This window comes from Myotis daubentonii, chromosome 13 (genome assembly GCF_963259705.1).
Source record: "Myotis daubentonii chromosome 13, mMyoDau2.1, whole genome shotgun sequence".
Lineage (NCBI taxonomy): Eukaryota > Metazoa > Chordata > Mammalia > Chiroptera > Vespertilionidae > Myotis > Myotis daubentonii.
The window spans coordinates 62,043,039-62,062,599 of NC_081852.1; the positions used below are offsets into that span (position 1 = coordinate 62,043,039).

The 19,561-nt window shown below is 54.9% G+C and overlaps 1 protein-coding gene across 2 annotated transcripts in view; it reads left to right on the forward strand.

Annotated features, from left to right (window-relative positions):
* The window catches only part of ADAM12 (ADAM metallopeptidase domain 12), a 154,555-nt gene continuing 134,994 nt past the window's right edge, over positions 1-19,561 (forward strand). The window contains exon 1 of one of the 2 annotated variants that reach the window (XM_059661733.1): positions 1-549. In XM_059661733.1, the coding sequence (XP_059517716.1) occupies positions 462-549 (88 nt within the window). In that variant the 5' untranslated portion in view covers positions 1-461. The remainder of the gene's footprint in view (positions 550-19,561) is intronic. The other variant, XM_059661732.1, reaches the window with a different exon arrangement.

Sequence of the window (19,561 nt, forward strand, 5' to 3'; positions counted from 1 at the left end):
GGCGCCCTGCCCCGGGCCGCCCCGGGGGTGGGCGAGCGCCGGCGGGGGCGGGACCTGGCCGGGACCCCGCGCGGTCTCTAGGACCCGCGGGACGCCGCCGGCGGGCGGTGCGGGGAGACCATCATTTGTTCCGTGGGGATGGGACGGGGCTGCTGGCCGTGGCTCCGTCGCACAGGCTCGCGCTCGCTCCCTCGCGACCTCCCGGCCCCGGGCCAAGGCGGACCGCTCGCTCGGCTCCTGCAACGGTCAGCGGCTCGTGCCGGCGCCGCGCGCGCACCCGGGGAACTTTTTTAAAATCTGAAAGCCTAGCCGAGCTCGCGGGCGCTGCGAGGGGTTCGGAGCTGACTCCCCCCAGAGCGAAACCCCTCGGGTCCGCCGCCCGGGCCCCGCTGGCCGCCCGCGTGGAATGGTGCGCGCTCGCCACGGGGCACTGAGAGCCGCTGCGCCGAAGGCCGGCGACCATGGCCGCGCGCCCCCCGCCCGCGCCCCCCGCGCGCGCCCTGCTGCTCGCCCTGGCCGGGGCCCTGCTGGCGCCCCGCGCCGCCCGGGGTAAGTCCCAGAGCCAGGCGGCTCCCTGCGGGTCCCCGCTCTCCTCTCCGGCCCGCCGCCCGGGGTCCTCCGCGGGCTGGGGACTCTCCCGGGGCACCTCGCGCGGCCCTGCGGGGTGGGGGCGCCGGGTGGGCGGGGCTGCCCAGCGAGGAGCGCACCGGGGCGCACAGCTGAACCCCCGGGGCTCCGGCTACGGGCACGGAGAGGACCCCCGCCCTATCCCCACCCCCACCTCGCCCCGCCACCACCAGGTGCCAGTTCCCGGGAGGAGAGGAGGAGTTGGCTGCCTCCCCAGCACGTAGCCCAGACGGCTCAGCGGGGCTGCGCCCCCTCCCCTCCCTCTCGGGTGTCATTTGCCTGAGGTCTGGGTCTTGACGGTTAGCACACGTGTCGCCGGGGGTGATGCTCACGGGCCATCTTACCCGGTCGGTTCCTTAGTGACGCGCCCCAACCCCAGGCTCCGGGTAGCCCCTCCACAAGGCCCCCTCCCACCCTCCTCCCCACGGACACGGGTCGGGCACCCCCTTCCCCGCAGGTGGGCCTGCTGAGCCCCATGGCGGTCTCCGTTTTTTAAAAATCGACTCTTGTTTTCTGTAGTTTTCTTTCCTCTTGTTAAGTCCGGGTCGGGTCGCTCCCAGCTGCCCGCGGTGGCCAACCTTTGGCAGAATTTTCCGCTCCTGCCGCGTGGTCGGCTCCTCGGCTGCGAGTGAGCCCTGAGGGAGGCCACCGCTCGCTTGGAAGCCGAGTGTGGCGACCGCAGCTGTTCGAAAGACCCAGGTTCCGAGTTCTCCCCGGGAAGGGGCACCTGTGGGTCCTCCCTGGGCACGAAGAGCACTCGCCCAGCAGGTGTCTGTGTAACGGCTTCCCCCACCGCTGCCGCCTCTCGGCCGCTAGAGGCGCTGTGGGTCCGCCCGTGAGTGATGGCTGTGCCCAACCCCCCCACCCCCCACTCGGCGGTTCTGGGGTTCTGTGCACAGGCGGTTCTTCCTCCACAACCGGCCTCCATCACGACCCCTTACCACCTTCTGGTCCGTTTTACTCTGTGCCCTCCACGCCCCGCCGTCTCCACTGTCATGCGGCAGAGCCCCAGCTCGCGCTGAAACCCAGCCAGCAAGTCAGAGGCTGGAGAATGAATGGCTGGGGCTGCGGGAAGCCAGGGGGAAGCCAGGAGGAAGCCAGGGGGAAGCCAGGAGGAAGCCAGGGGGAAGCCAGGAGGAAGCCAGGGGGGAAGCCAGGAGGAAGCCGGGGGGGGGGGGAGAGGGGGGGAAGCCAGGAGGAAGCCGGGGGGGGGGGGGGAAGCCGGGGGGTGGGGGGGAAGCCGGGGGGGAAGCCAGTGGGAAGCCAGGGGGAAGCCAGGAGGAAGCCAGTGGGAAGCCAGGAGGAAGCCGGGGGGAAGCCGGGGGGAAGCCGGCAGGGACACTGCTGGCTGCTCAGTGAAGAACTCTGCGGCCGGCAGATGAAGTCAGGGGCTCGGCAGTGTTTTGAAAGACTTTTGCACACATGAGTCCCTGTGAATGTTCCTTGAGAAAGGACTTTTTAAAAACGGACACCGAATCCCTTGCACTCGGCACGTGCTCTGTACGCGCAGACCCAGTGCGCTGAGCGTGGGTGAGAGTGTTGAGAGGAAAACGTTCACTCAGTCAGGCCACGACTGGGAGCTGTTGCGTGGGAGGGGAGGGCTGTTGTTACGTTGTGACTGCAGCTGGGGGGGAGCTTTTTCCTAGGAGAGGGGGGACTCGGGCAGAAAGCCAGCTGCTCGGGCTTCCTGTGATGACCCGGGGTCTTACTGTTTCTTTACCCGCCTTCTCCATGTCCAGTCCTAAATCAACGGGTTCTCGATCTCGAGTCTCAGCTCCAGCAGCGCCCCATCGTAGCATCGAGGTGCTTAAACATCCACACAGACAGGGAGCATTTCTCCGTGTTGGCAAGAAAAAAGGAGGAGTCACCGTGTGTAAAGGCAGAGTCTGTCCTGGGTTTGTCCCTGAGCCCCAGAGCCGTTGCCTGCCTGTGCCCTTCAGCGGCTGTCAGCCCCAACGGGCCCAAACAGAGCCCTGGGCCCCAAACCCCCTGCTTCTGAATTCCTTCCTGCCCCAGGGTTCCCGGCCCAGGCATAACACCCCCTTGTCTTCTCCAGGTGCCACATGGGAATGCCCAGAAAGGCACCCCTAAGTCGTCCCTTTCTCTCCATCAGCCACCAACCTCCAAGACACATTCCGTCTTCTTTCTCCCTTTTCCGCAGAAGCCTCTGACCCCCAGCATGGCAGCCCCTCCCTGGTCTGCTGCCTTCCCTGCCTGTCCCTGCACAGTGCTCCTCCCATCACCACAGCCAAAGTCGCCATCCTCAGCCATGAGCTGGACCAGGCAGGCTCCCTGTTTAACTCTCCAGTGGCTTTCCGTGGCTTCCTGTTTAACTCTCCAGTGGCTTTCCGTGGCTTCCTGTTTAACTCTCCAGTGGCTTTCCGTGGCTTCCTGTTTAACTCTCCAGTGGCTTTCCGTGGCTTTCTTTTGGGGAAAGAAAACCCAAACCTGTGGATGCCCTAATCTCTTTCTCTCTGGCCTCTTCCTTCCCATTCCCGCTCACGCTGCCCAGCCACACTCACTTGCATCCTTCCACCTTTCCAAGACGGCATTGCCATCATTTTCAAAAGCAATAGTCAATGTTTGCACGACGAGGATGCAAATACTGCCTCGCAGGGAGCCACCCAGCGTTCTGTGATTCCGTTTCATCCCTCCGGCAACTTTTTGTTTTTCCTGGAGTTAACGATTGCTTTGGTTTTTAAATGTTTTGCTTTGTTTCGCATGTACTCATCTCTATTTTCACACTCTCAGGAGGAACTATCATATTCCTTTCAACATTATCAAACGTATCGGATCATCTATCCATTTTTTGTTTTTTTCTGGATGTTCTCTCCTGGAGCCCTCTTAGCCTTTCCCGTGCTTTTCAGGCAAGCAGTGTAGCTGTTGTCTCTACCCTTCTTTCCAGGATGCTGGGAACTCCTCCCGCACCCTTCCTGGGCTGTGTCAGCGGTTCCGTGAGCACCATAACTCTCTCTTTCTTAGTTGATTCCTGGTTTCTGCGGGTCACATTTTCTGGTAACTTCCCAAAGAAGGCCGTGTGGAAGGTAATTTTGTTGTTGTTGATTTTTAGAATTTGTTAGAATGCGTGCCTCACCTGCAAATAACAGAAAAGCTGACTACAGCAATGTCTCGGTTTTCTTTTTCTTCTCCTTTACCTAGCACGCAGTGGGGAAGTGAGCGGTGAAGCGGTCAGTGACACTGTGAGGGACCCAGGCCCTTCCTGCTGTGTCTAGTTGCCAGGCTTCCATGTTGACCTTTGCCCTTATGCGTACTGCCTCTTGGTCTCACCATGGCTGCTGTGGCGCCTGGCGTTGTGTCTGCATTCCAGGAAGCAAGAGGGCAGGAGAGGCAAAAGCAGAGCCAGCCAAGTGTATTTTATCAGGAAAACATGGATATGTCTAGAAACGTCTGCAATGGATTATCTCTTGGCCACCCTGGGACACGGGGCCACTGCCAGCTGCCTGGGAAGACAGAAAAGTAAATATTTTTTAGCTGTTGCAACTAAAACCGGGCCCTGTGAGGAGGGGAGAAGGTTAGACTGCGTGCCTACACACAAATATGTTATATATTTTACCCTTGATTGCTAGTTTGTTTAGGTATAAAATTCCAAGGCGAAGTCATAGTTCCTCAGTACTTTATAAGACATTCCTTCGTCTCTGTGCCCTTTGCTGCCCGAGACCCTGTGGCCCTCTGACGGTCTTCTTAGTATATATGGCCTGTTTTACTTTCTGGAAACTTCTGTCATCTTTTTATCCTGGTTGTGTGCATTTCCTAATGACCCGCTTTGGCTAAGTTCTTGTGAGGAGCGGTGCTGGGAGCTCCGTAGCCATTTCCGTCAGAAACTCCTGCTGCAGAGCCCGCCTGTGCGTGGCTGTGCGATTTCTCCAGGGGTCTCTCCTGCACGTGTGTTTCCCGAAACTGCTGCGAGCGGCGCATCCTCTCCTTTTCCTCCCTGTGTTTCATCCCTTTGTATTGGTGTCCTCCTTTCTGGGACAGTTTAATGTCAGCACCCAGCCCTGCCGTTCAAGTTCCTTATGTCTGCGACCAGACGCTTCATCTCCGAGGGGTTTCTTGTTCTAGGAATGTTCCCTTTTTTAGTGTTCTGCTCCGTTTTTGATGGTGGGTGCAAGACTTCTGTGAACTCTCGAGTGTATTTTTATTTTTTAAACATTTTCCTGCCCGGTTCCTCCTCACAGCAGTGGCGCTTCCATTTCTGCGGACGCTGCCTCTCTTCAGTGCCTCCTCCCCGGCTGCTGGTGTTTAGTGATGAGACATCTTCAGCTCCCACGGCTCTTCCCGGCCCCGCGTGTGGCCGGCCCGGCGGCTGCCTCGACATTTTCTCAGGCTCCTCAGCTTCCCCAGAGACCAGCCCTGAGCCTCCACTGGGGACTCGGAGGCCGGCTCCGGGGTCTGGGAGCTGAGCACGGCCGCAGGGGCAGCGTGGACGTCTCCCCTTTAAGTGGGCTTTGCTTTTTTTTTAATTTAATTTTTCTATTAAATTCTTTTGTTTTCCATTTGGCTACAGATGACCCCTCCCTCCCTCTCAGCTGCCTGGGGTCCTGAGTGCAGAGCTTGTCTGCCTTGGTGTCTCTGGAAAACCCACCTCCTGTCTGTGGGTGGCGGGGCCGTGGCCTCGCTGTGCTGGCTTCGCAGGACCCAGGGCTCCATCCCCCTGGGACGTGGCTCGGCCCAGCTGCACGGCCATCGGAGGAGCCGCACCTCCTGCTCTCAGGCCTCGCCGTTCTGCGCACCCACCTCACTGTGAAGCGTCCTGCCTCCAGGTCGCGGCTCCCAGGTCTCTCCTCTGCTCACCCACCCCCTCCATCTTCCAGAGATTAGCTGCTTTCTCTTACCTGCTATCATCTCATCCTTCATTCTGTGCTATTATCATTATTATTATTTACTATGGGCAAGATGCTTCTCTAAACACTTTAGTATGGTTTTTTATTGATTTTAGAAAGAGAGGACAGGAGAGGGATAGAAACACTGATGAGAGAGAAACATCCATCGGCTGCCTCCTGCACGCCCCCTACTGGGGATCGAGCTCCCAACCTGGGCCTGTGTCCTGACCGGGAATCAAACCGGTGACCTCTTCCTTCATGGGTTAACGCTCAACCCCTGAGCCGCATGGACCGGGCGATGATGATGATGATGATGGTGATGATGGTGATGATGGCGATGATGGGGATGATGGTGATGATGGGGATGATGGCGATGATAGGGATGATGGGGATGATGGTGATGATGGGGATGATGGGGATGATGGGGATGATGGGGATGATGGTGATGATGGCGATGATGGGGATGATGGGATGATGGTGATGATGGTGATGATGGTGGTGATGATGGTGATGATGATGACGATGATGACTGGCACCTGCAGGTGGGCCTGCTGCCTCTGGAAGTCAGTCATGCTCTAGCACCACACTCCACACACACATCTTCCTTCCCTCCCTGGTCGTTCGGCTCTTTTCATTCCTTCCTTGTGGAAACAAAAATTACATCCATTTTTAATGTTTTGAAACTTTCTTTTAAAGTTGTATAAATACTCAAAGTCATCATACACCTAATTAGATAGATGCCGCAGCTGTGGGAGCTGAAGATGTTGTCAGGGATGTAGATTCAGCATCGAGAAGCGAAGCGCGTCCGTCCTGGCGGACATGCCGCTGTAACGAACCTATCACAGTTGCAGGAGAATTCATTTATTTGTGCATCGGAGTGTGTTCCTCTTTAAGCGGAGCTGTCCCTGCAGCCTTTGTAATTGACAGACAGGTGTAAGGGGCATGAGCAGAGGTCGCCTTTCTGCCAAATGGCCAGCCCACGGCCCCTGGCTATGGGCCCGCCAGGAGCCACATGGACCCCGGAGTGTGCGATCCTAACCATCAGCTCCCTGGGACTGAGAGACTGACATGGACATCCTCTAGACCCGTGGTTCTCAACCTTCCTCATGCCGCGACCTTTTAATACAGTTCCTCATGGTGTGGTGACCCCCAACCATAAAATTATTTTCGTGGCTACTTCATAACTGTAATTTTGCTGCTGTTATGAATCGTCATGTAAATATCTGATATGCAGGATGTATTTTCATTGTTACAAATTGAACATAATTAAAGCACAGTGATGAATCACAAAACCAATATGTAATTATATATGTTTTCTGATGGTCTTAGGCGACCCCTGTGAAAGGGTCGTTCAACCCACAAAGGGCTCGCGACCCACAGGTTGAGAACCGCTGCTCTAGACAGAATGTTTTAGGAAATTGTTTCTACGCGTTTTTAGTAGTTGTTTCTTTACAGGTGTTTCTTTTAATATTTTATTAAACCTAAAGTTTTTAGCCCGGCCGGCGTGGCTCAGTGGTTGAGCGTCAACCTATGAACTAGGAGGTCACAGTTCAATTCCCGGTCAGAGCACAGGCCCGGGCTGCGGGCTCGATACCCTGTGTGGGGCGTGCAGGAGGCAGCCGATCTGTGATTCTCTCTCACATTGATGTTCCTCTCTCTCTCCCTCTCCCTTTCTCTCTGACATAAAACAAACAATGCAGTTTTCCTACCAGTGCAGGTCACTGACACGGTTCACTGGGAGCTTGGGGCAGGGCTGTCCTGAGACCTTTGCAGCACCATCTCCTCCCGCCCTCCTGGAAGGACCTGGCCCGTGGCCCTGCCACAGCCCTCCCCGCCCCCGCTCCCGAGGAGGGGCCAGGCCTCAGGGGTGAGTACCTTCTCCTGGCCAACACTGGGGCCGCTCTAGGCCCCCCGAGGGCGGGTCTCAGGTCCCAGCCTCGCCCTGACCAGCCCTCTGTAACCAGTGCCCCGCCTGCAGAGAGTCACCGCGTCTGGAACCTGAGAGTGTGAGTTCGTTTGGTGTTAAACTGAGCGGTAATGCAGTTCAAGTAACCTATTCACCAATAGACATGTTCACACAGAACCCCACGCTCCCTGACAGGCCCCCGCTCATCCTGCCTCCCCGCGCCTGACTCCCACCCAGCCTCCCTGGCCTCCCGCCAGCACGCGGGATGGAGAGAGGAACTTTCTTTACCCGTCAGCGTCTGTGTCACTCCAAGGCCACGGCGAGAGCTTGCTTCCAGGCAGCTGCGGAAACAGTGCAGGCCCCGGGGTAGCTCGGGACCTCCGTCTGTCTGTCCACCTGCTTCTGGAAGCTCTGGCCTCCCGGTCAGGTCAGGCGAGCCACCCGGACCTGTGGACGGACCTGCCACTCTTCCCGGCGGGCGAGGCGGGCTCTGCCTGCAGCTGGGCCAGGAGAGCGAGCCCTGGGCTCGTGTTTTGCTCTATTTGTCATTAAGGCGGGAGAGGACGTAGGTTTCCCATGAGATCAGAGGTCACGTGACTCTGAGTAGCATCTGAGAGCCTGGTTTTGCTTTTATTTTTTTTAAAAGATGTTTTCAGAGAGGAAGGGAGAGGGAGAGAGTGAGAGAAACATCAATGGTGAGAGAGGATCATGGATCGGCTGCCTCCTGCATGCCCCCACTGGGGATCGAGCCTACAACTGGGCCTGTGCCCTGACCGGGAATTGAACTGTGACCTCCTGGTTCATAGGACGCTCAACCACGCCGGCCAGGCAAACTCACAGTATTTTAAAAGCACGTTTTTTTCAGCCTGTGCCCTATTTATTTTTAGAATACATTTCTCTATCGGTGGTTTACCATCAACCCGCTATAGAAAGAGCATGACAATGAAGCCCAGAGCCCAACATTGAGAAGTGGGTTATGAAAGGAAATGGGAAGTGAGTGTTGCTGAAGGGTGTTCATATAAATAAGAGCCGGGTGGCCTAATTAGGTACGATTCTGGGATATGGACTAGTGAGGCCCACAGATTAGCATGCCATTCTTTTCCTGTTTACATCCAACGGAACAACTTGGGGTTAGGGGTGCTGACCCCCACTCGCTCCGTGCACGCATTCAAAAGTCCGCTTATTACTGTGACTCCTCCCAAATTTAACTGCTAAGAATAGCCTACTCCTGACTGGAAGCTTACCAGTAACATAAATAGTCGATTAGCACATATTTTGTGTATGATATGTATTTAAGACTGTATTCTTACAATGCTAGCTGGAGAAAAGAAAACAGTATTAAAATCATAAGAGAAAATACATTCATAGTGTTTATTGAAAAAACCTGCCTCTAAGTGGACCCGCGTTATTCAAACCCGTGTTGTGGTGTTCAAGGATCAAATCTGTGTGTGTGTATGTGTGAGAGAGAGAGAGAGAGAGAGAGAGAGAGAGAGAGAGAGAGAGAGAATAGTACTGGGTTTGATTTCCTAATATTTTATGGAGGATTATGTCTAAGTTGATAAGATATATTGGTTTGTAATATTCTTCTTGTTATATCCTCATCAGAGTTACTGAGGCCTCAGAATTAGAAGGGTTACCTTCCTCCTGTAGTTTGTGAAAGAGTTCGAGTAAGATGGCTATGATTTCTCTCTTAAGTGTCTGGTAGAGTTCATCAGTGTGGCCATGTGGACTGGAGAGGGGTGTACACGTGTGTGCATGTGTGTGTTGGAGGAAGATGTTAATTATGAATTCAGTGTCTTTATCAAACACAAGGCCATACAGATATGTTTCATTCTTGTGCCAGCTTTGGTCATTTGTGTCTTTCAAAGAACATGCCCATGTCATCTGAGTTAGTTTGTTGGAATAATTTTTTTCATACTTTCTTATAATTTTAATGCCTGTGTCCTCTATAATGATCACCCTCACCTTAATTCCTGGAATTGGTGAATCATGCTTTCCCTCACTTTTCCTTCATCTGGCTAAGAATGGAGCATGATATCAATGTTGCAAACAACGTGGGTCTCACAGATTTCCTCCTTTCCCTTCTCTCGCCTTCAGAGTTCCTTTCCCTCCACTGTGTCTTTGATTGGCTCCTCTTGTAGCTTCTTATGGCGGATCCTTGGATTACTGATTTAGAACCTCTTTCCATTCCCGCTTAACCATTTGGAAATATAACAACCCTCATTCACACTCTTCACTGCATGTTACACAGTCTTATAGGCTGTGTCCTCCTTTTATTTCAGTTCAAAACATTTCAGAACTTCTCTTGTAATGATTTTCTCTGACTCGGGGTTTTAGAATCCATGGCCTACCTCCCCCATAGCTGAGGGTTTCTGAAGATTACTCTTTGTTCTCAAAGCACAGATTCTAGGATTTTCATCTTCACGTCTGCTGGGACGGGTCTCATACCCCAGCTGATCACCTGTCGGTGGCCGCTGAAAGGAATGCGTCTCCTGCCGTTGGTAGCTGGGTCCCCTCCACCGACGGCATAGCTGTCTGATGGTGCGAGCACCTCTTCCGTAGACTTACCGACGCTTTGTTTACGATTTCTGTCCATTACTAGGATACCAGTAGATGGCCTTGAATTCGAGTGGCCCAAGTATCTGTTTCTCCTTTTATTTCTATCATTTTCTTCATGAATTTTGAAACTCTTATTAGGTTTATACACATCTAGGATTGTTCTGTCCACCCTTTGTCATGATAACATTTCCTCTTTCCCTGAAGCAGTAATTCTTCTCTCTGTGCCTGCTTTGACTGATGCTAACATAGCCACGGCCGCTTTCTCATGCGCAGCGTAGGAACACAGGCACAGAGTATCTTTTTCCATTCTTCTTCTTATTATTATTTTTACTTTCAATCTATGTATTGATGTTTGAAGTGCATGTCTTGTCAACAGTAACCAGCTGACCTTGCATTTTAATCCATTCTGAGGGCCTCTGCCTTCAAAACAGGACATTAATCCAATTACAGCTAATCTAATTACTGCTCGGGGGAGTCGAGTCCATTATCTTGCTGGTTCTTTTATATCGGCCCCGTGCACTTCTGCTTCTTTTTTCTTCCCTTCCTGTTTCCCTTCTGTTGGGGTGGTTTTAGCATTCCGTTTCTGAGGCTCCGATTCTTAATTCGATCAGGGTCCTTTTCAGTGGCTGCCGGGGGTTTAGACTGCAGATCTTGAACTTGTCGCCGCTCTCCTGGGAGTCGGAGGAAGGAGCCTGGTCCTGCTGGGAGCCCAGCCCAGCTCCGTGCGGTCAGTGTGGCGCTGTGTCCGCCAGCTCCACGGTTTGGCTTTTCTTACGTGGAAGTCCTGGGTCCCCCTGGCAGTTATTTTGCAAGCGAGTGAGAACTAGGAACCGTTACAGACGGCTCCCCAGTTGTGAGCACTGTTTCATTGCAGTTGAGCTGACACGCGACCTTGGTCGGGTCCTAACTTGGCGGACATATTTGGTCTGATGGCCTTTTCATTCGCTCCTATCGGCTGCCTCTCCGGACGCCAGCAATGCGCGCTTACCGACTGCCGCTTGGCCGTTCTCACATCCAGGGGGTCCAGAGTGCTCACAGAGTCTTCAGACCCTCCCTGTGCCCTCTCGCTATTTCCCGTGTGAACTTCAGAACCTGGGAGAACGCTCCGTGAGTGTGGCCAGGGCTCCCCGAGGTCGCGGGCACGCTCCGGACGGAGTCAGCCCCTCTGAGTCAGCCCTGGCTGCGCTCTGCCTCCCGGAAGCTGCGTCCTCCATGCTCCTCCGCCTGCTTTTCGAAAGTCCCTTTGTCGCCCGCCAGTGGCGTTATGGTTGTCAATCATTGTCATGTCGCCTCTGCCAGGTTTCTAGGCGAAGACCTTTTAATTCACAGAACGAATTTATTGTTGGGGTTTTGGGCAACACCTCTCTTTGCCTCTTAAATACACACTTATTTAGAGCTAATTGATTACGCGGGAGATGCAAAGACCAGTCACTACTGGAAAGCCGATGGGAGACGTTCGGTCTGTGGCCGAGCGTGCTTGCTGGGTGACGCACACGTGAGAGGCATCAGTCTTGCTGGATCGTATGGGATCCTGCCTCAGGGGTCGCTGCCCTTGACGTCTGGCAGAGGGAGGCCAGGAGGAAGGCACTGTCCGCAGACAGGCCCAAGGGGAGAAGGAGGGCCCAGAGGAAACTGAGCCACATGCCTGGTCCCTCCTCCCAACGTCTTCTATCTTGTCCATCACTGTGCCCCCGGGGGAGGTGGGTGGGAGGGGAGGCCAGGGCCAGCTCCTGCCCCCAGAAACAAGGGGGGGGGGGAGTGGGGTGGAGGAGTTGAGAGAAGGAGAGTCTCTTTCAATAGTTCCTACTACAGTTGAGTTTGTCTTCCTTGTGTTTATCAACACTTTGTGACGCTGTTTTGAATTGTTAGTTCCCATCCTTGGGTCACTTTGTCATTGAGGCATTTGTCCTCTCTTAGTGATTTGTGAAGAGCTATTGATATATTATGGCACCAATCTGTGGCGAGCCATCATGTGGGATGAACAGCAGCGTTACTCGGTTCTTACCCTCATCTTTCGGCGTCCTTTTCCTAGTTATTTTTCTTTTCTTGTCATTATAAATGGGATCCAATTTTATTTCAGTAATATTATTTTCTTGTACTGATTTATTTACATACATTCTGGGACCTGCCTGCTTATAAAAAGTATCTTGCTGTTTTGAGTAGATGTGCGGTTGATTTTCTTGGGCTCCCCGGGCAATTAATCACATCACCGCTCCGTGATTTCTCTCTCCTAACATTGACTTCTCCGCATTCCCTGCCATTGCTTCCTCGCAGCCTCTCGAGCACAAAGAACCGTTTGGAAACCGTGCGAGGAGCAAGCATCCCTTTGATGCGCGGCCTTTGCTGCGAAGGCCCCGGAGCCTCACCACTGACTAGGATATCGACTGCGGGTTTAAGGCGCAAGTTCGTTATTTTAAGGACGAATCTGTTGCTAGTTCTGATGTAGGAATTTTTTTTTTAATCCACCCTGGATATGGAATTTTATTAACTGTCTTTGAGGCACTAACTAGCGCGCCATGTCTTTCCTGTTTCTCTCTCTCTCTGCACCCTTTGACCTCCTGGCGTAATTGTTCCCTGCCATTGGTATAATTATTAGTCAGTGATGGATTTATTGCCCGGTATGAAAGCATCTTTCCATTGTCGGGACCCGGCCAACTCTGGCAAGTTGTGTGCCATTATTTAATATGCTGCTGAATCTCATTTCCTGTCTTCTCATTAGGAGTTTTCACATCTTTAGGAAGAGAGTAACATGGTCTTACATCAGCTGTTTACTGACACAACAAGCCTGCTTGATAAATTAGGCCTAGAGTCAGTGGCTCTAAGACAGTAAAACATTTCTTTCGTTCCCGAGTCTGCGAGGCAGGGACTCACGTCCGGAAGTTCTGGCCTCAGCGAGGCTGCCCGCTGTGTCTGGGGGTCCACGGGCTGTTGGTGCGTGGCTGGGCCTGCCCCAAGTGTCTCCTCATCCCTCCAGCAGGCCTCGCCCGGAACATCGTCCTTTGATCCTGGACAAATCACCAAACAGGGACGTGCCCCCAGCAAGAGCAACCTTTGTGCCTTGATTTTAGGGTGCGGTCAGGGACTGTTGTTCAAATGCCAGGCTGGCCGAGACCGTGGGTCGACCAGATGGCCGGCGTCGGAATCACCCACGGGAGCTTGTCTGGAATTCAGATTCATACCTCACGTGGCCCCCCACCCTGAATCGGGATCTTATCTCTGCTGATCCATTGAGCCCCTCACATAGTGCAGCTCAGCGTGGCGTCGGCCCGCGGGGCTCTAGGCAGGCCACGCTCCACCAGCATCCCAGTTCCGTGGTGAGGACATCATGACGTCATGATCTGGGCATGTTTGCTTCAGTAGCACTTTTTCTTCATTTATTTTAAAATGTCCTTTAAGTCACATACATGCCTATTTAGAGAGGAAATCAGGCCCGGGCGGCGTGGCTCAGTGTTAAGCATCTACCTGTGAACCAGGAGGCCTCAGTTTGATTCCTGGTCAGGGCACAGGCCCAGGTTGCGGGCTTGATCCCCAGTGTGTGACATGCAGAAGGCCTGTGAGGACGTCCCTGCTCCAGAGACCTGCGCCCTCAAGGGTGTCGGCCAGTGGCTGGGAGGCTGTAGGCGTGTGGTACCAAACAGACTTGGTCCTCATTAAAGACTTGTTAGGGACTGAGAGGGAATACCCGTTCCCCGCTTGACCTCATGTGACGCCATAGAGCGTCTCCCGTCCAGCCAGCTGGGGGTCCGACCCTGGGAAGGGTGCTGGGGGTGCTGGGTCATGGGAGATGGAGGGTGGAGGCTGGGTTCCTTCAGTAAAGATGCCATACCCACTCAGTGACCTTTGACCTAAAGTCAGGGGAGGGGCCAAGTCACAGGGACAGAAGGGAGGGCGCAGAGGCCTCCACTGACCTGTGGGTGCTTTTCATGGTCCACTCCTTGGGGTGAGTCCCAAGGCCCCCGGACCCCGGATGCTGGATTGGAGGTGGAGGGTGTGGAGATGTCACCTGCAGCCTCGGGCTCAGGCCTCTCGGTGGAGGAGAGGATGCTGGGAGGTCAGTGCCCAGGTGGACGCCGTGTTAGTCAGGAGGTTGGCCCTTTGTCCTGTGACCCGGGACCCGCACCGTCAACCAGGGAGCATTTCCGTGCCTGTCATTCAACAGCTTCCAGACCTGATTCCCTCTGTCATGCTCATCGGCACCATCGCTTAGCGTGTGGAGGTCCCACGTGCCGAGCTGTGCGGGCGCAGAGTGACGCAGCCCCTCTCCCAGGACGCCAGCTCCAGGTGGCCAGCTCCCAGGAGGAGCCGCAGCACAGAGAGGGCCTCCGAGAACCTTCTGCAGCTCTCTAGGGGGGACTGGACACCCCATTGATTGGGGCGGGGCCAGCAGAGGGCAGAGCTGGAAGTCAGAAGCGGTGGGGACGGGGTGCAGGGCCCGGTGCTGGTGGCCTGGCCCCGTCTTTGTGCTGAGAACGTGGGGCCTGGGCCTCGGGGCGCCTCTCACCAGCCCAACCTCCCGAAAGTTGGGTCAGTGCCTGCCTCCCAAGCCCAGCTTCCTCTAACTTAAGCCAGTGGTGTGGGTGCGCCACAGGGGGGTGGGGGGAGGGGGCCCAGGCAGGTTAAGGGGAGAGGGCACAGGGGGGGCCTCAGACCACGGTGGCTCTGAGCTGAGGTGACTGGCCAGGCGAAGGCCTGGGTCTGCGCTACCCTCTGCCAGCTGCCAGGGCTGTGAACGCTGGGGGGGGGGGCATGTGGCTTCCCTGAGGCTTACCCCCCCCACCCCCTCAGCTTACTCCCCCCACCCCCTCATCCGGATGAGGCCCAGAAATCAGGATTTTTAAAAGATTCCCAGGTGATTCTAGTGTGCAGCCAAGGTTGAGAACCGCTGCTCTAGAGCCTCATGTGTGTGAGTGTATATGTGTGAGTGTGTATGTGTGTATATATGCATGTACACGTGTGTGAGTGAGCATACAAGTGCATGTATGCACGTACACATGTCTGTGTGTGCATGTGTATGTGTGCGCACGCATGTGAGTATGTGCATATACTCACACACATGTGAGTGTGTATATGCATGCGTGTGAATGTGTGTGTGCACATGTGAGTGTGTGGGGGTTGACTGAGGGCATGCATGCGTGTGTGCATGTGTGTGACTGAGTGCATGTGTGTGTTCATGCATTTGGGAGGAGTCTCTCTCCATGTGGCTCTGATTTATGCTGATCCCGTCAAGTTAGGAAACATAAATTGTATTATTTCCACAGAAAGTGGATGAGAGCCTTGCTTGGTTCCCCACCCAGCCCTCCTCACGGAAAATAGTCTCCCGGACACTCGGGGAGAGTCGTGAGGGGCCGCGCCAGCGGGGACGCCCTCCGAGCTGCTGTCCCCTCTCCCCGTGGCTGCTGGGGAGCAGGAGGGGAAACGCTGCCCGGCCTCCTGGGCAGCCGCTCACACGTCGTCGCCTGCTCTCGCCCAGGCTGTGTCTGCGGGCGGGCTGGTCGTGGGGGGAGCGGGAGGGATGGAGAAGAGGAAATCGATAGAGGTGTGGCTTTGACACTGAAATCACAATATCGATCTTTCAGAAATGTCCAGTTTTCGCCTAGAAAAGAGGCTGAGGGGAGGCCGTGTGGAGGACTCTGCCCCTTTCCCCGCATGTGACGGCGCCGGCACACATGTCGGCAGAGGCCTGGGTCGGTCTCATCTCCAAGTGGTTGCCGAGGGCACAGATGCTCGGACTCTCAGAGTTCATCGGCATCTGCCCGCCATCCTGACGGCTTCACCCTGAGGTTGGGGCTTCCGAGGGGCGCTTCCTCTGTAAGAACACGCGGCTGTTTAGTGGGAGTCCGGGTGGCTCCTGTCCCCCAGGACGGCGCGCCCCGAGACCGACGCTCTGCCTGAGCGCGCTCACATTAGCCAGCCATGGGCCCGGGCTGGGGGGTGCAGGCCTCGGGGTGTCCGCGTGTCATTATCAGAGAGTGCACAGCTCCTGGGTCTCACGTCCGTATGTGAACATGCGTTCCAGAGAGAAACCCGGTTCGAAGTATCTGGTAGACAGACGGCTGTGGGCTCGCAGCCCGTGCCAGACACGTGCTCCCGTGACGGCTGGAGGCGCGCGGGCCCTCAAGGCGGTTCTCTGCGCGCGGAGAATTCGTCCCGGCAGTGGGGTCAGACAAGCGGGCGGATTAGGAGGACCCGGTTCCTCCCGGGGTGCCTTCTCCGGGAGCTGAAACTCCCGTCCTCGCCCGCAGCACAGGCCACGGGGCGCATGGCCTCCAGGTCTGTGCCACAGGAAACACCGTCGTGCGCGGCGTGGATTGGGAATAATTGCCTCACGGGCGTTCTCATGTGAACTTCTAGTTTGGAAACCAGAACGTGTTCCGCCGAATCGATTGGAATTCTTTGGCTTCGGCAGCCAGGAAACTATTGACGGGGGCCAGGCCAGGGCTGCCGGGGCAGACAGGGCTCCCGCTGCCGGCTGGGGTTCCAATTGGCACCCAGCGGGCTTCAGTGTGTCCCCATCATCTGAAAGCCAGATGGAACCGGGAGTCAGATTTTGTTAGCAGCATCTGGCCACGCGACAGAGACCCCAGGTTATGGTTTCCTCTCAGAAACGGTAACCGTCCAGGGAAAGTCCTCAGTGAGAAAGGCTTTGTGGTTGTGAAAGTCCACGCGGATGAGAAGTGGAGGAAGTGTCAGTTCCAACTGTCCTGGAGAATAAAAACGAATGTTCTCTAGAACAAAGTCTAATGTAAACAAGTGAAAATGTTTAAATAAACGCTAAATGCACGAATGTTGCTACACGTCGGCTAAACAGCTGAAAGGTGCTTACAATTATATAAAATGTCCTTGTAATGAATGTTCTTAGTGTTTCTAATAACAGTGTTTCTGACAACAGTTTTCACTTTATTATAAATACACAAAGTATAAAATAAAATAAAGACTAAAAGGCATATAAAAGGGGACGGATAGTTCACACCTGTTGCACTCCTGATTGGACTGACACCTTTTTGCTCCTCACACACCCGTGTCCTACGCGGCCCTCTTTGCTGTTTCTGTTCATGTCACGTAGGGAGACTTGGTCTAAGAAACCCTCCTCTCCCTCCCCCATACCCTCTGGGTATCTCCCCCCTGCCCCCCATCCCCTCATGAATGGCCCAGTCCTACCTGTTGGAAGGTTTTCTTTATGATGATTGGCTACTGAGGTGTCAGTCTGCCAGGGCCTGGTCATGGCGGAATGAATGGGACACAGTCAGGATGAATGGGACACAGTCAGGATGAATGGGACACAGTCAGGATGAATGGGACACAGTCAGAATAAATGGAACACAGTCAGAATGAATGGGACACAGTCAGAATAAATGGGACACAGTCAGGATGAATGGGACACAGTCAGGATGAATGGGACACAGTCAGAATAAATGGAACACAGTCAGAATGAATGGGACACAGTCAGAATAAATGGGACACAGTCAGAATAAATGGGACACAGTCAGAATGAATGGGACACAGTCAGAATGAATGGAACACAGTCAGGATGAATGGGACACAGTCAGAATAAATGGAACACAGTCAGAATGAATGGGACACAGTCAGAATAAATGGGACACAGTCAGGATGAATGGGACACAGTCAGGATGAATGGGACACAGTCAGAATGAATGGGACACAGTCAGAATGAATGGAACACAGTCAGGATGAATGGGACACAGTCAGAATAAATGGAACACAGTCAGAATGAATGGGACACAGTCAGAATAAATGGGACACAGTCAGGATGAATGGGACACAGTCAGGATGAATGGGACACAGTCAGAATGAATGGGACACAGTCAGAATAAATGGAACACAGTCAGGATGAATGGGACACAGTCAGGATGAATGGGACACAGTCAGGATGAATGGGACACAGTCAGGATGAATGGGACACAGTCACATTTCAGATCCAGCAAAGCCCCCCAGGAGGGGACCCTACCTTCTCCCCGTCCTCACCCTGCCTCCCTCCTGCGACCTTAGCGCAGGGGGGTGGGGGTGGGACCTCCTCTTGCTGGTTCAGCTGAGCTCCAGGGTGTATGACCAGGAGCTGAGGAGGAGAGGAGGCGGCAGGCCCCCAGGGTCGCCAAGCGCCCCTCACGGTGGTGGCGCTGGTGGTGGCGCTTGGATGACACCTCAGTGCCAACTGTAGAGACGGGGAGTCCATTTGGAACACGCATGCGGCCTTAGAGTGGATTTTAGACCAGGGCAATGACGCTCCGTCCTCAAATGCGCGGGTCCCAGGAGATGCCTGTTGGCCAGTACGGGATCGGCCTGCTCCCTCGCGTGTGGGAACAGGTGGGTGTTACTGAGGAAGTGGATTAAGGCTCCTAAACGGAACGTTTCTTTGCCCGTTGATCCAGGTAGAGTGAAGCCAGGACTTAAAGGCAGGGAGGCACCTCGTTCAGTTCCAAAAACGAAGCACAAAAGTATTTCTCATTGAAATTATTAGCACGGCTCCCAGGTCGTCCTGCAGGCCTCGTAGCTATTGGTCAGATCGCCTAGAACAGTGGTCGGCCAACTGCGGCTCGCGAGCCACATGCGGCTCTTTGGCCCCTTGAGTGTGGCTCTTCCACAAAATACCGACTTCTGCGCATGGGCCACGAAGTTTCAATCTCACTGTACGTGCGTACCCGCACATGGTATTTTGTGGAAGAGCCACACTCAAGGGGCCAAAGAGCCGCATGTGGCTCGCGAGCCGCAGTTTGCCGACCATGGCCTAGAATGAAGACTCCTCAGAACCCGGGGTTCTAACTGGATGGTTTGATAGTCTTTTATGATCCTATTTGAGTGTCAAAAGCAGGCTTCCCCTTTGGGTCTTCCCAAGTCCACGGCAAAGTTAACAACTAGAACATGGAAAGTTCCAGGAATCCCATCGGCACCTCCCTCCAGAGGCCCCTTCACCCTGGTCCTTCGGCCTTGGGGAGGCACCCCGGACTCGCTGCCCCAGGCTCACGTCACCTCCAGCCCCACCGTGAAGTCAGGGCTCCCGGTCTCGCCCTGTGTTCACCCCCGTCCTGCCCCAGCCATAGGGCTCCTACAGGGCAGCCCCGCAGGTGGCGAGGGGGAGGGTGCCCCTGCCGCAGGGGCAGGAGGCAGAGGGTGTGCCCATGTTGCGTTTTGGAATTCTGAAGACATTTTCTCACCAACACACCTGGGCTGTCAGGTCTACACACTCTCACCGACTTAAAGCTCCGAGTGCATTTTCCTTATAAGATGGGGGGTTCTGAATGGTGGCAGGAGAGCCATGGCTGTTCTGAATTCATCAGCGTCTGAGAGCCAGACTTGGGGCTCCCCGAGGCCACGGAGAGTGCACTCAAGTTGACGGCGGCGGCGGCGCCCACACGCTCTGGGGCGCGGAGGTGCCGCTGGGACCCGGCTCTCCCCGGGCTCCCGCCGCAGGTGCGCGCTCGTGAGCCGAGAAGGAAATATCAGGCTCCCGTGATGACAGTTCCAATTAGGGCTCCTCAGTTCGCCGTTCTGGTCCTAATTCGGCTTTTCAGAAGCGATTTCCTGCTGGGAAGATAACGAGCAAAATGCTCAGACGAGGATCCTGGCTGACTCGCTCCTTTCTCACTAAAGAGGCGTGATTTGGAGCTCTGGC